This window comes from Danio aesculapii, chromosome 1, assembly GCF_903798145.1.
Source record: "Danio aesculapii chromosome 1, fDanAes4.1, whole genome shotgun sequence".
Taxonomy (NCBI): Eukaryota; Metazoa; Chordata; class Actinopteri; order Cypriniformes; family Danionidae; genus Danio; species Danio aesculapii.
The window spans coordinates 1356562-1370108 of record NC_079435.1 but is presented as its reverse complement, the minus strand read 5'-3'; the positions used below and the strand labels follow the sequence as shown (position 1 = coordinate 1370108).

Here is a 13547-nt window from a genome sequence, read left to right as displayed (position 1 = left end):
AGAAGAAGAAGAAGAAGAAGAAGAAGAAGAAGAAGAAGAAGAAGAAGAAGAAGAAGAAGAAGAAGAAGAAGAAGAAGAAGAAGAAGAAGAAGAAGAAGAAGAAGAAGAAGAAGAAGAAGAAGAAGAAGAAGAAGAAGAAGAAGAAGAAGAAGAAGAAGAAGAAGAAGAAGAAGAAGAAGAAGCAGCAGCAGCAGCAGCGCTTGGCTTACAGCCAGACTCCTCACTTGTGTCGGCCAGCCTGTTCATCTGTGTTTTGCTTATGATTTGCTTACGATTTGCTGTGTTCTAGTTTTCTCATTATCAAGAGACTGCGTTATTAGATATGCTTGTGCAGCTCAGTTGTTATCTAGTGAGAAACTGAACGATCTTTGTGAGAATTGGATTATATGAGATTGTGTTTTGCTAATGGCTAACAGTGTGTACTTTACGAGAACTCTAGTAATGTGAGCAGGATATTTATTTGTTAGTTAGTTAAAGGAGGCGTTGCCACATGTGTAATCATGTTTTGAGGTTATGAAGTTTAGTTAAGCTACGTGCTGAAGATTACGGTTTTGTTTCTGCATTTTTCTTTGGTTAGTCAGTTTAGTGGTTTGGGGTTTAGTTAGATCGTTTTGTTATATTTATTTCTTTGTTTTGGCAACGCTCCTATTTTCTTTAATTTGATTATTTAACATTACATTTATAATGCATTCTCTATTCATTGTTTTACATTCCCTGAATATTAAATACTTAATTTGTTTCACTTAACAAGTGGTCATGTGTTCTCACTCATCCAGCATCAGTAGACTCACTGATTGTTACGTTTCATCCTCTTTAATATCTTAACAACTTAAACACGTAACACAAGGTCTAAATGAGAGGGCAGGGTGAGTGAAAACAAGGAAAGACAAGAGGAGCACATGGCCAACACAAATGAAGGCACAGCAATGTAAATAAGCACAGGACAAACAGGCAAATCTTAAACACTGACAGGACAGACAAGACTGTCAGGTCAGGGCCATGACATCAGCTTTTTGTTGTTCTTCTAACTTTTACTTATTACTAACCTATTAATAATATGTACTAATAACTGGAAAAGGCTCTGTTGTTCTCAATGACTCTCTCTTTGCAGGGATATCCTGAAGCGTGGGGGTTCAGCAGTGGATGCCGCTATCGCTGCTCTGCTGTGTGTGAGTGTGATTAACCCTCAGAGTATGGGCATCGGTGGAGGACTGGTGTTCACCATATACAATGCTTCGAATGGTAGGAAGACTTTGAGAAACATAATCAGAACTCCACTATAGTGGCATAAAGTCTTGATTTAGTTTGAAAGAAACAAAAAACTGAACATCCTTTAATGATTATCTTTATAAATCACATGTTGCACTGCTGAAATGTTCCTGTGTAATATATAATACAAGTCTGCAGTTAAAGAAAAGAAAGAGAGCTTCACTGTATCCAAGCTGTAATGTGTGTGAGGTTAAAAAAAGCACTTTTACTGTCTTATAATATGCATTTATTTTTACCAAATTATCCAACTGAATTCCACATGTTTTCTTCAGTGATTCATTTTTTCCAGAACCCTCCATTGCACGATATTAATCTCTGGTAATTGGTCTAATGATCCAGTCTGTTATGATTGGTCAACTGCATTCAGCACGAAATGGAAAGAAATGGCCCGCATGGCTTATCAACATTGTTAAAGTAGCAAAAATACAACAATGCAGTTAACACCTTCATATGCTCTATTCGTAACCACAACCTCAAGTAATAATCATGACACACATATTAACACGCATAATAATCGACACAATGGCGAGGTTGAACTATTTAGAACATTGACCACGTGTATGTGTAAGAATGAGAACAACAATGCAACAGGCTTTAGGACTGTCAACTGCAGTAAGATGGCACAAACATGAAGCTTAATGTGTACTTCTTTTGAGCTCAAATTATCACAAAAAATACATTAATCTCCATTATAATGCGGGCCAGAAAATTAATCCAGACTGGCCGATATAAATGGATATAAATTTTATGATTGTACAAAGATCACCTCCCAAAATAGAGAAACATTGCATTTTCAAAACATTTGAACAGTTCAGTATTGACCTATCAAAGTCTCATTTACTGAAGTCAGCTTGCTGATTTGAGAAGTGCTCTGAACCACTGAATCAAAAGAATAGTCAAAGTTACTAATTAGCAATTACTAATTAGCATTATTTCATGGGCTATGACCAAGTCCTCACGGTGTTAAATGAAAATGTAAAGTTTATTGTGTTTATCCACAGGAAAGGTGGAGACAATTAATGCTCGAGAGACTGCCCCAATGAGTGCTACAGCAGACATGTTTGACAATGATCCTCAAAAACAGTATCCAGGTATAAACCATCATAAATAATTACACCTTTAAAACAGATTTATTAAGCACAGTAATCCAGACAGAAGATGTTGATGATAATTAGGTCCACACAGAATCTGTGCATGCAGAAATGTGCCAATATTAGTCCATCTATTTTACTGAAAATGTATTTATTTTTATATTAATTGCATGAATATTCTGGATTTTGGATGTTTTATGATTTATTTATTATACAGTTCTGTCTTTTAATAGACATATTATATGTTTATTACTTGTTTACCAAACAAATGGATCTGGATTTGCATTATAAACCTTAAAGGAAAAATTTATTTTTTATTTCATGCTTTAAGTTTTAGTTATGAGACTCCCAAATTCATTCTGGATAAATCCACAGGTTTTTTTCAATATTCTGCACAGAAATAACAAAAGACGTCTGCAGATTCTGTCTCGCCCTAATGATAATCCCTGTAAAAAGCAAACAGATTATTTCTTCCAGTGTAGGATCATAAATGACTTGATCTTCTCTTTTGTTTTTGTCCTGATTGTCAGGATTATTAATAGCTGTACCAGGAGAACTGCGTGGTTATGAAATGGCACACAAAAGGTACGGGAGACTGCCATGGAAAGAGCTGTTTGTGCCCAGTATAAAGCTGGCATCAGAGGGGTTTAAGATTGGCAAAGCCCTGGCCAATGCCATCAATGATGAAAAAGAGAAAATTCTGAAAAATGCAGCATTGCGGTGAGAATATTAATGTACCACATAAACAGAGAGAATGAGTCTGGCAGAATAGAAACTGAATATATTTTGGACACAGATAAACATAACAAATGCCTAAAGGTCTTTGGTTCTGATACTATCATACCTGTAACACTATGGAGCCCTATCATACAACCAGTACAATAAGGCGCAAGATGTGTTTCTGTGACGTGTTGCTTTATCAGACCAACGCAACCTTAATTTCCCCGTTGTTCAAATAGCAAATCCATTTGCACCACCTTGTGGACTCATGGGTGTTCTGGTCTAGAAGGGAGGTGCAAAAGCATAAAGGGCGTATCTGCATCCACCTTTGTTATTTTAAGGTGCATGGTCTAACAGGGTTGAGCTTATTCTCTTAATGAGTTATAGGTGTGTTATGAAAATAAACCAATCAGAGTCTCATCTTCCATTCTCTTTAAGAGTCAGTTGCGTCGCACCATGGCACATTTGCTATTTACATGGCGGACTTTGTAAGTGTAAAAACTGAACACTTCACTAGAGAGAAAACAGTTAAACAGAGCATCTACAGCGTGAGAATGAGAGATGAGCCTGCCCATTCTTTACTATCACTTTCACTCTCTTTCGTAGATAAGGAAACGTGTTGTATGCACAGACATCTATTAGCCTGTAAATAATTAATTTCGTTTGTTAATCTCAAAGATTTGTTTCAAAACTATTTTTAAATTCAGTTCTAATACCCAGCAAACGAATAAATAAACAATAATAATTAAGTGTGGTCAAAAAACTTTGGAGTTATATCCAAATACACATGCCATATGCTCTAAAACCTGACAGGTGGGCAAATCTAAGCTTGTTTTTATTAAAACAAATTCAAATATGCAGATAATAAATAATACTGCTAATAATACTAACATTATACCAAAACAACTTGTCGTGAATAAACTGAAAAAGCCCCCCGAGATGAAGAAGGCATGAAGGCTGTGGTTTTTATTTTTATGTAGAAAATAATATTTTTTGTAATATTTTAATCCTTTAATTCTTTTTATTTGTAAAGATATTTGTGTATTGCTGTACATCCTGTGTGTATTAAGCAATGTGCAAGCGATGCGCTCAACTAATTGGCTCTGCGCTGGACTCATTTTATTGTTCATTTATTCATTTGCTGGAGATTAGAACTGAATTTAGAAATTGTTTTGACACAAATCTTTGCTCTTAACAAAGGAAATTAAATATGTATAGGCTATGTCTGTGCATACAACACGTTTCCTTATCCACGAGAAAGTGAAAGTAAAGGCCGATTGGAAAGTAAAGGCTCGTCCTCGCGCTGTAGATGCTCTGTTTAACTGTTTTCTCACTAGTGAAGCGCTCTGTTTTTTCACTTACAAAGTCCGTCATGTAAATAGCAAATGCACTATGGCGTGATGCAACTGACTCTTAAAGGGAATGAGAGATGAGACTCTGATTGGTTTAGTCTCAAAACACACCTATAACTTATTAAGAGAATAAGCTCAACCCTGTTAGACCATGCGCAGCAGTGCAGAGCAGATTTTTCCGTCATTAAAACAGCAAAAGTGGATTCTGACATGCTTAATGGTTTTGTGCCCTGCACTTTGGACTTTGCGACTAGATGGTTAAAATAAAGCTCTATATGTCTGTATTACAGTTTTTCTCAATTACTTTTTCCAAACAAAATAATCTAGTTTTTCCTTTCGACATATGATTATTTTTTTTGCTTACCCCGCTGGTAGATTATTTTGCTTGATTTAAAGAAAAACTTACTTAATTTTGACTCATTATTTCTGAAAACAAGACAATATTTTTCTCCTTGTCTATAAAATGCTTCTTGATTTAAATATTTTTAGATATTTGTACTAGAAACGAGACAAAAACCCTAAAACGAAGAACATTTTTGCAGTGCGTAACTGCACATTGGACAAATGCATGTTAAAAACTGTCATGATAACATCCTCTTGATTCTGCTCTTGTCTTTCTTTTCTTTCCAGTGAAGTCTTTTGTGACTCACACAATACCACCTTGAAGGAAAATGATACCATAAGTTTTCCCCAACTAGCTGCCACCTACAGGAAGATAGCAAAAAATGGAGCAAATGCATTTTACAACGGGTCACTGACTCAGACTCTAGTGAATGATATCAACGCTGCAGGTTATTTTTTTTGCATACATCATGTTACATAGTTGAGAGTCTACTGGTATTTTGTCTTTGGCAAATTTGTCTGACAGTTTGTTTCTCCAAACACAGGAGGAAATATCACACGTGAAGACCTAAAGGATTATAAACCAGAGTTGACAGAGTATGCATTGAATTTTACAGTGGGGAGGTACACATTCTATGCTCCAACTGCTCCATTCGGTGGACCTGTGCTCGCTCTGATAATGAAAATACTCCTGGGCAACGGTACAAAAGGTAGAAGCAAATTACATTTACTTCGTTTTTTTAAGTTCACATTTTTATGTGCTTTTAGAGTGTGTTATTGAGCAAAGACAGTGACGATACGTTTTATTTGCATACCAGAGTGATTATCAGAGATAGAAATATCGAAATAAAAATAAAAAATCGCCATTTTTTGATGAAAAGAAACAATTTATTTACCTTAGCAAAGAAACAGGTGTGAGCTTGACACAAAAAAAATGTTCAGAAAATGTGTGTGTGTGTGCGCATGTGTAATCAGGAAGAATTATATTTAGTTTACTCTGTACACAAATGTCATACCACTTGACTCAGTACATGATAAAACTGCAAAAAGTCAGTATTTTTTTAATTGTATATTTTCATTTGTTTTTCAAAAGTTAACAATAAAGAACATCAAAACTAAGCAACAAACAAACTAAAGTAAAACACACACAGTGTATAAAATAAAATAAGTTAAATAAAAACAAATAAATAAAAAGGGAGGAGATACAGTATAAACCAGTGGAAAAAACTATTTTGTCAAATCAAATCATGTGGTGCTGTTTTAATATAATTCAAAAATGGATTCCAAATCTTTTAAAATAATTCACCCTTTCCTCTCAAAGAATATGTGATCTTCTCCAATGGTATACAGTTGCAAACTTCTGAGATCCACAGTCCAATCGGTACATCACTGTCTGTTTTCCATTTCAAAGCAATGCATTTTTTAGCTATTGTCAGCAACATTTCAGTAAGTTTAATAGCATAGTTATGCTGGAGATTAGAATTTGTATAATTGCCCAATAAACATATCTCTGGATCCAATGGAAAATCAATTCCATGAATCTGTGATATGATATTGCACACTTGTACCCACAACACTTTCACTTTAGGGCACAGCCATGTAGAATGCTAACATGTACCTTCTTCTATCTGAAGCAGAGGGGAGAAATGCTGTTTTTAAATTTGTGTAATCTGGATGGAGTATAATAAAGCTGGTGTAAGAAATTAAACTAGATTAGGCAAAAAGTCAGTATTAATTCCTTCCCTTCTTCTTATATGTTTTTTAATATGTTTATTTTGGGGCGAACAGTGGCTCAGTGGTTAGCAATGTCGCCTCTCAGCAAGAAGGTCACTGGTACGAGTTTCAGCTGGGTCAGTTGAACTAAGTTGGTTGTAGTGTATGTAGAATATGTTTATTTTTATTATACTTTTATTTTGAGCCCCTTGTACCCCCGCTTATCTGACCTTAACCTGCAGTGCTTTACAACATATAAACCGAGAACACACACACACACATACATATATAGGGCGACATTCACACGTCAGAGATGTGTCAGATGTTGAGGATTCACAAACACTTAATTTTACACTTTAATTCTTAAATATACTGCAGAAATAAGGTTCAATTCAGGTACTTAAACATTTGATTTCAGGTTCTACAGGTTTCGGCTTCTCAAAGAAAAGTGTGTCCACAACAGAGAATAAGACTTTGACCTATCATCGCATCATAGAGGCTTTCTGCTTATCTAATGCCTTGAAGAATAATCTGTCGGACCCACGTTATGATAAAAGCGTCACTGAGGTGAGTTCAACTCTAGTTATGAATTCCTTGGGCCATTATAATAAAGTCCTGTATTCACAAAACATGTTATCCCACAACTAAGGAGCTCTCTTAAGTGAAAAGCTTTCTTTTAAAAACTATTCATAATGCCGCTGAGACAAACTTTTACTAACAATAGAAAGTAGTTTTACGGGTACCATGTACTGCATATATACTGCATTGGTTAAGTGCAATAAGTTAAATTGTTCTCTGCTCAGTTGATCATTAATGTTCACAACTGACCCAAATATGGTCAATGGTTTTTTGGCTAAATTATAATTGTACTTGATACAAGGGGCAGACACAGATATATTTAACGTCGTGTTTTGTGGGTGTTAATACATTTTAAATACTTTACTTTTCCTTCAACATGATTTCTGCAGGATGTAATGCAGACCACAACTCCCATGATTCCACACTCAGTCATACCCTCATCCAAATATGCCTTTGTTTGTTTTGAATATGTGCCCCCTAGTGGCCAAAATTCATGCTGTGCCTTTAAGGTTGTGTAGAGGCTGTCTGGACAACCACTGTATAAAATGTACTCCCTGAAGTTTAATAAACACCTACCAACAAATACCGCAATTAGCAAAATCATGATATCTTACCAAAATATATTCAAAATATATATTCATTTTCTTTTCGGCTTAGTCACTTTATTAATCTGGGGTCACCACAGCGGAATGAACCGCCAACTTATCCAGGACATGTTTTATGTAGCGGATGCCCTTCCAGCTGCAACCCATCTCTGGGAAACATCCATACATACTCACTCACACACTCATACTCTACAGCCAATTTAGCCTACCCAATCGACCTAAACAGCATGTGTTTGGACTGTCGGGGAAACCGGAGCACCCGGAGGAAACCCACGCCATATTATATTATATTATATTATATTATATTATATTATATTATATTATATTATATTACATTACATTACATTACATTACATTACATTACATTACATTACATCATATTATATTATATTATATTACATTATAAATAAAATATTTAAAGTATAAGGATATACAGTAGTCAACATTTGAAGAGGATTTTTTAAATTGTCCTGATTGGAATAAGTTTGTTGTTTAATAAATGTATGTCTAAATAAACCCTGCTGAAAAAAACAGCTAAGACCAGCCTGACCAGCTAAAACCAGCTAAGACCAGCCAGCCTGACCACCTAAGACCAGCCTGACCAGCTAAAACCAACTAAGACCAGCCAGCCTGACCAGCTAAAACCAGCCTGACCAGCCAAGACCAGACTGACAAGCTAAAACCAGCCTGACCAGCTAAAAAGTAGCCAAAACCCCTCTAAAAACCAGCCTGACCTGCTAAAACCAGCTAAGACCAACTTGACCAACTAAGACCAGCTAAATAGTGGCCAAAACCTCTCTAAAACCAGCTATGACTAGCTAACACCAGCTGAGACCAACCTGACCAACTAAGACCAGCTAAAAAGTGGCCAAAACCCCTCTAAAACCAGCCTGACCAGCTTGACCAGCTAAAATCAGCTAAGACAAGCTTGACCAGCTAAGACCAACCTGACCAACTAAGACAAGCTAAAAAGTGGCCAAAACCCCTCTAAAACCAGCCTGACCAGCTAAAACCAGCTAAGACTAGCCTGACCAGCTAAAACCAGCTAAGACCAGCTTGACCTGCTAAAACCAGCTAAGACCAACCTGACCAGCTAAGACCAGCTAAAAAGTGGCCAAAACCCCTCTAAAACCAGCCTGACAAACCAGCTATGACCAGCCTGGGAAACCAGCTAAACCAGCTTGGGTGACCAGCTAAAACCAGCCTGACCAGCTTAGGCTGGTTTAAGCTGTTTTTTTCAGTAGGGAATAAATAAATAAATAAATGATCGACTTCAAATGTTGATCACTTTTTAATATTCATTCTCTTATTTTCCTTCAGCTTAGTCCCATTATTCAACAGGGGTCGCCACAGCGGAATGAACCGCCAACAAGCAACCCAGTACTGGGAAACACAAACTCTCACAGTCACACTCATACACTATGGCTAATTTAGTTTATCAATTCCCCTATAGCACATGTTTCGATTGTGGGGGAAACAGGGGCACCTGAAGGAAACCCACGCCAACACGGGGAGGACATGCAAACTCCACACAGAAATGCCAACTGCGTGGCGACAGGGCTAACCACTGAGCCATCGTGTCGCCTGTGTTTAATTTATACACCAATATTTTTCCACTACTGCTATACCAGGCAATCCTAAAGCCAAATCACATCTCAAGTATAGAATTTCTCCACTTTCTCAACTTTAGCTGCTTTTGATCTAACAGAAAGATTAGACAGGATCTCAGCACACTTTGATGTTCTCAAAGCCTTTCACTGTTCCTGTCTACATTATTTCCTAATTTTGTTTTACAGTTAATCAAAAACATGACTTCAGACAGCTTTGCGGACGACACCAGGAGGAAGATTAAAGATAACACTGCATCAGCCTGCAACAAGCTGCTGGATGACAATGATGACAATGGCACATCTCACGTGTCTGTCCTTGATAAAGACGGCTATGCAGTAGCAGTGACCAGCAGCATCAATAACTAGTACGTTATTAGAAAGACCCAGTTTAATATACACATCCAAACACTGCATACTTAAGACAGGCTTCACTGTACATGTTTTTAGCTTGTCTAGCTGTCCATTTAGTGATAAAACAATTCAAATTTTTTGGATAATCAGTATTGGAGTGAGTGTCCCCTGCTGAAAAATCCAGCTTAAACCAGCCTAGGCTGGTTGACCAGCCTTGTTTAAGAGGGGTTTTGCCCATTTCCAGGCTGGTTTCCAGCTATTTCCAGCCTGGTCTTAGCTGGTCAGGCTGGAAAATGACCAGCTAAATCCAGCTAAAACCAGCTTGACCAGCCTGGTTTAAGGTGGACATAGCTGGTTTAGGCTGGGCTCCCAGCCTCAGTAGGCTGGTCAAGCTGGTATTAGCTGGTCATCTCCCAGCCTGACCAGCTAAGACCAGGCTGGAAATGGCTGGAAACCAGCCTGAAAGTGGCCAAAACTTCTCTAAAACCAGCCTGGCCGACCAGCTAAAACCAGCCAACCAGCCTAGGCTGGTTTAAGCTGGATTTTTCAGCATCTATCAGTAGGGGAACATTAATACATCCAGCAAGTACACCCCCTGTCCCCTCTGGCATACAGAAATGTAATATATACGTACATACTGTATGCATGTTTATATATGCCCTATCCATATAGGAATAGTATTATGAATTGCAACAATTTCAGATATGATACAGGTCTACTCAATTTAAAATATATGTTTATACTATATCATATATTTAATGCCATATATGGAATCTGTATTGATATATGTGGAATTTATTTATTTTTATTCCATGGTCTGGTGAAATTCTTGACTCTGATTGTGCATTAGATTAGATGAAATGCACAGGTAGATCCTGTCAGTTTTGATCACAGTTCAAAATGAACGTGCGTCCCCCAAACATTAGTAGTAACCATAGCAACTGCTATGAGTGACAGTTGCCGCAGCCTACCATTCTCGAGCACGTTGAACAGCTGCTAAACTTGGCCTGCTCTGCTGTTGAGCTCATTCATGAACAAACATGAGCTAGAGAGAGAGAGAGAGAGAGAGAGAGAGAGAGAGAGAGAGAGAGAGAGAGAGAGAGAGAGAGAGAGAGAGAGAGATTTACACTTTGTATTTTATTGTTGTTTTATTTGAGGCAAAAAAAATGTTCTCTCAGCAGTCCTGATGTGTTTAAACTTTTTTTTTTTAAACAAGTACATATTTGACTGCAAATGAGGATCTCGTGCTGCAAATGAGCTGTTTTTTTGTAAGATACTGCTTTTCTGATACAGATTTTTTTTTCATGTGTATTTCATGTTTTTACAACATTGAGGGGTGCAAAAACTTTGGATAATTTTGCATGTGTGATTAATTCCTTTGCATAGTAATTAAATTACTTCAATAGATGTGTCCACAACCTATTAAACTTCATTTTGAAGATCCCTTATAATCATATTAAATACATATTAAAAGAACATATTAAATCCATTAAATCATATATTTCAAATATAAAATATTGTGGCAAACACACAAATACATTTATCTACAGTAAAAATGAGTATTTAAAACTATTGTGTTTAGAAATGTGTTGAAAACAATCTTTCTGTTAAACAGAAATTGCAGGAAAAAAATACAGGATGGCTAATAATTCTCAGTTTAACTGTATATATATATATATATATATATATGGATGGATTGACGGACGGACGGACATATAGATGGATGGATGGATAGATAGAAAGACAGGATAGATAGATAGATAGATAGATAGATAGACAGACAGATAGATAGATAGATAGATAGATAGATAGATAGATAGATAGATAGATAGATAGATAGATAGATAGATAGATAGATAGATAGATAGATAGATAGATAGATAGATAGATAGATAGATAGATAGATAGATAGATAGATATGGGCAATTCCGTGCAAATGTCAACCTTGCCATGAATAAAATTTAGTTTTCACCAAAATACGGAAACGGTTTCTGGGTTTTTTGTGTAAGCAAGTATTTTACAGTACTTTAGAAATACTCAAAAATGTCTCTGTCAGTTTTTTCAAACTATTATATTTGATTTCTCAAAGTCACACAAGTGGCAATTTCACATCTGTCACATCCATAACGTCACTTTTTCCTCATAAATGTGAAAATATGAAATCAAATTAAACCAGTCATCTGTATTGTACAATGAGCCGACTCTTCTCCTTTTGATTATCATTGTTTCTTTTGGGTTGTGCAGTTTAATTCACAGAATTTCCACAATGTTGTACACTTTAAACTCACAGACTTGTTTGTCACATCCATAACGCATGCTTATTTTCCTCATTTAAAGTATAAAATATGTTTACGGGCTGATATTTTTCTGGTCCCATAACTCTGTGGTCAGTTGTTCTGGAAGATATAAACAAAAATTTCAATATAATCTGTGTGTGTGTGTGTGTATGTGTGTGTGTGCGCGTGCTTGCGTGCGTGTGTGTGTTTCATATGTTTCAGTTAATGTGAAAATTAACTTATCTCTCCCCCCCCCCCCCCTCCCCCCCCCCCCCCCCCTCTCTCTCTCTCTCTCTCTCTCTCTCTCTCTCTCTCTCTCTCTCTCTCTCTTTGGTGTGCGTGTTCTCACAGTTTCGGTTCTGGTGTGATGTCAGGCAGTTCAGGCATTATATTTAATGACCAGATGTCAGATTTCATTCAGATGAAGAGTGAACGTAACAAAATTGAAGGAGGTAAAGAAAACATAATCATTTGAGTTACAATATTAAGTAAAATCACCTACATAAATGTAAATGTTGCTGTTTTTTTGACCAGGTAAAAGACCCCTGTCATCAATGTGTCCCACAATAATACTGGACAAAGGAAAAGGAAAAGGAAGAAAAGTCAGAATGGTGGTTGGAGCAGAAGGAGGGATGAATATCACCACATCTGTTGTTCAGGTGATAAAAAACACATCTGGAGATTTCAACAGTTTAAGATTTGATCAGCTTTACATGATCAATACATTGACATTTGATTTATTCATCTGAACCTGAAAAAAGCATCTATTTTTTTTGAATGTGCCTAAATAAAGAGTTTTTTGTTGTGATTTTTAAATGTATTTGTCCTTTACCTGTTTCTCTCATCTCAGGTGATCCTGAACTACCTGTACTTTGGCTATGATCTGAAGAACTCTGTTGATCAACCCAGATTTCACATCACACCAATTGGGACATATGTGGATGATAACTTTAATGAGGTAGCATTTCTGCACTTCACTACAAGTTTGTGATGCAAATTAGATTCAGAAGTTCAAAAAAACAGATGATTACGTCAATTTTTGTATACCACACTTTGTTTTATGATTGCAGACTGTGATTAAAGGCTTGGAGAAGAAGAATCATACTATTATACGTAACGATACTGAAGATTCAGTGGTTCAGGCGATTGGAAAAGAATGCACCAAAATCTGTGCTGCATCTGACTTCAGGAAATATGGCAAACCTGCTGGATACTGACCGCTGCTTCTGTTTATGCTGCAGTTGTCTACCGTGTTTATAAGTGAAACAGCTGTGCAGAGACAGCTCCACAATAGTTTGTTTGTTTTTTAAAGATGCTTTAAAAATTAACACTTGCCAAGCACCACATTGCCGTGGTTAGATTCAACTTTATTTTTTTATTATTATTAATTCAGACAGTGCATCAGTGCAATGGTTAAATAACTCTGTAATTACAGAAATAACAATAACAATTAATTAATAAATACAGACAAATGTAATAAAATCTATTAATCATTCATTCATTTTGTTTTCGGCTTAGTCCCTTTATTCATCAGGGGTCGCCACACACAATAAACCAACAACTTATCCAGCATATGTATTACACAGCGGATGCCCTTCCAGCTGCAACCCAAACACTGGGAAACACCCATACACGCTTT

The 13547-nt window shown here is 36.5% G+C and overlaps 1 protein-coding gene across 1 annotated transcript; it reads left to right on the top strand.

Moving 5' to 3' along the window:
- The first annotated feature begins 1111 nt into the window (after window positions 1-1111).
- On the top strand, window positions 1112-13125 carry LOC130222396 (glutathione hydrolase 1 proenzyme-like). Its single transcript, XM_056454997.1, has 11 exons — window positions 1112-1242; window positions 2271-2360; window positions 2891-3080; window positions 5063-5223; window positions 5320-5469; window positions 6915-7054; window positions 9468-9646; window positions 12260-12360; window positions 12443-12567; window positions 12759-12866; window positions 12979-13125. Exons 1-11 carry the CDS (start codon window positions 1194-1196, stop codon window positions 13123-13125), a joined length of 1440 nt encoding a protein of 479 aa, XP_056310972.1. The 5' UTR covers window positions 1112-1193.
- The last annotated feature ends 422 nt before the right edge of the window (window positions 13126-13547 follow it).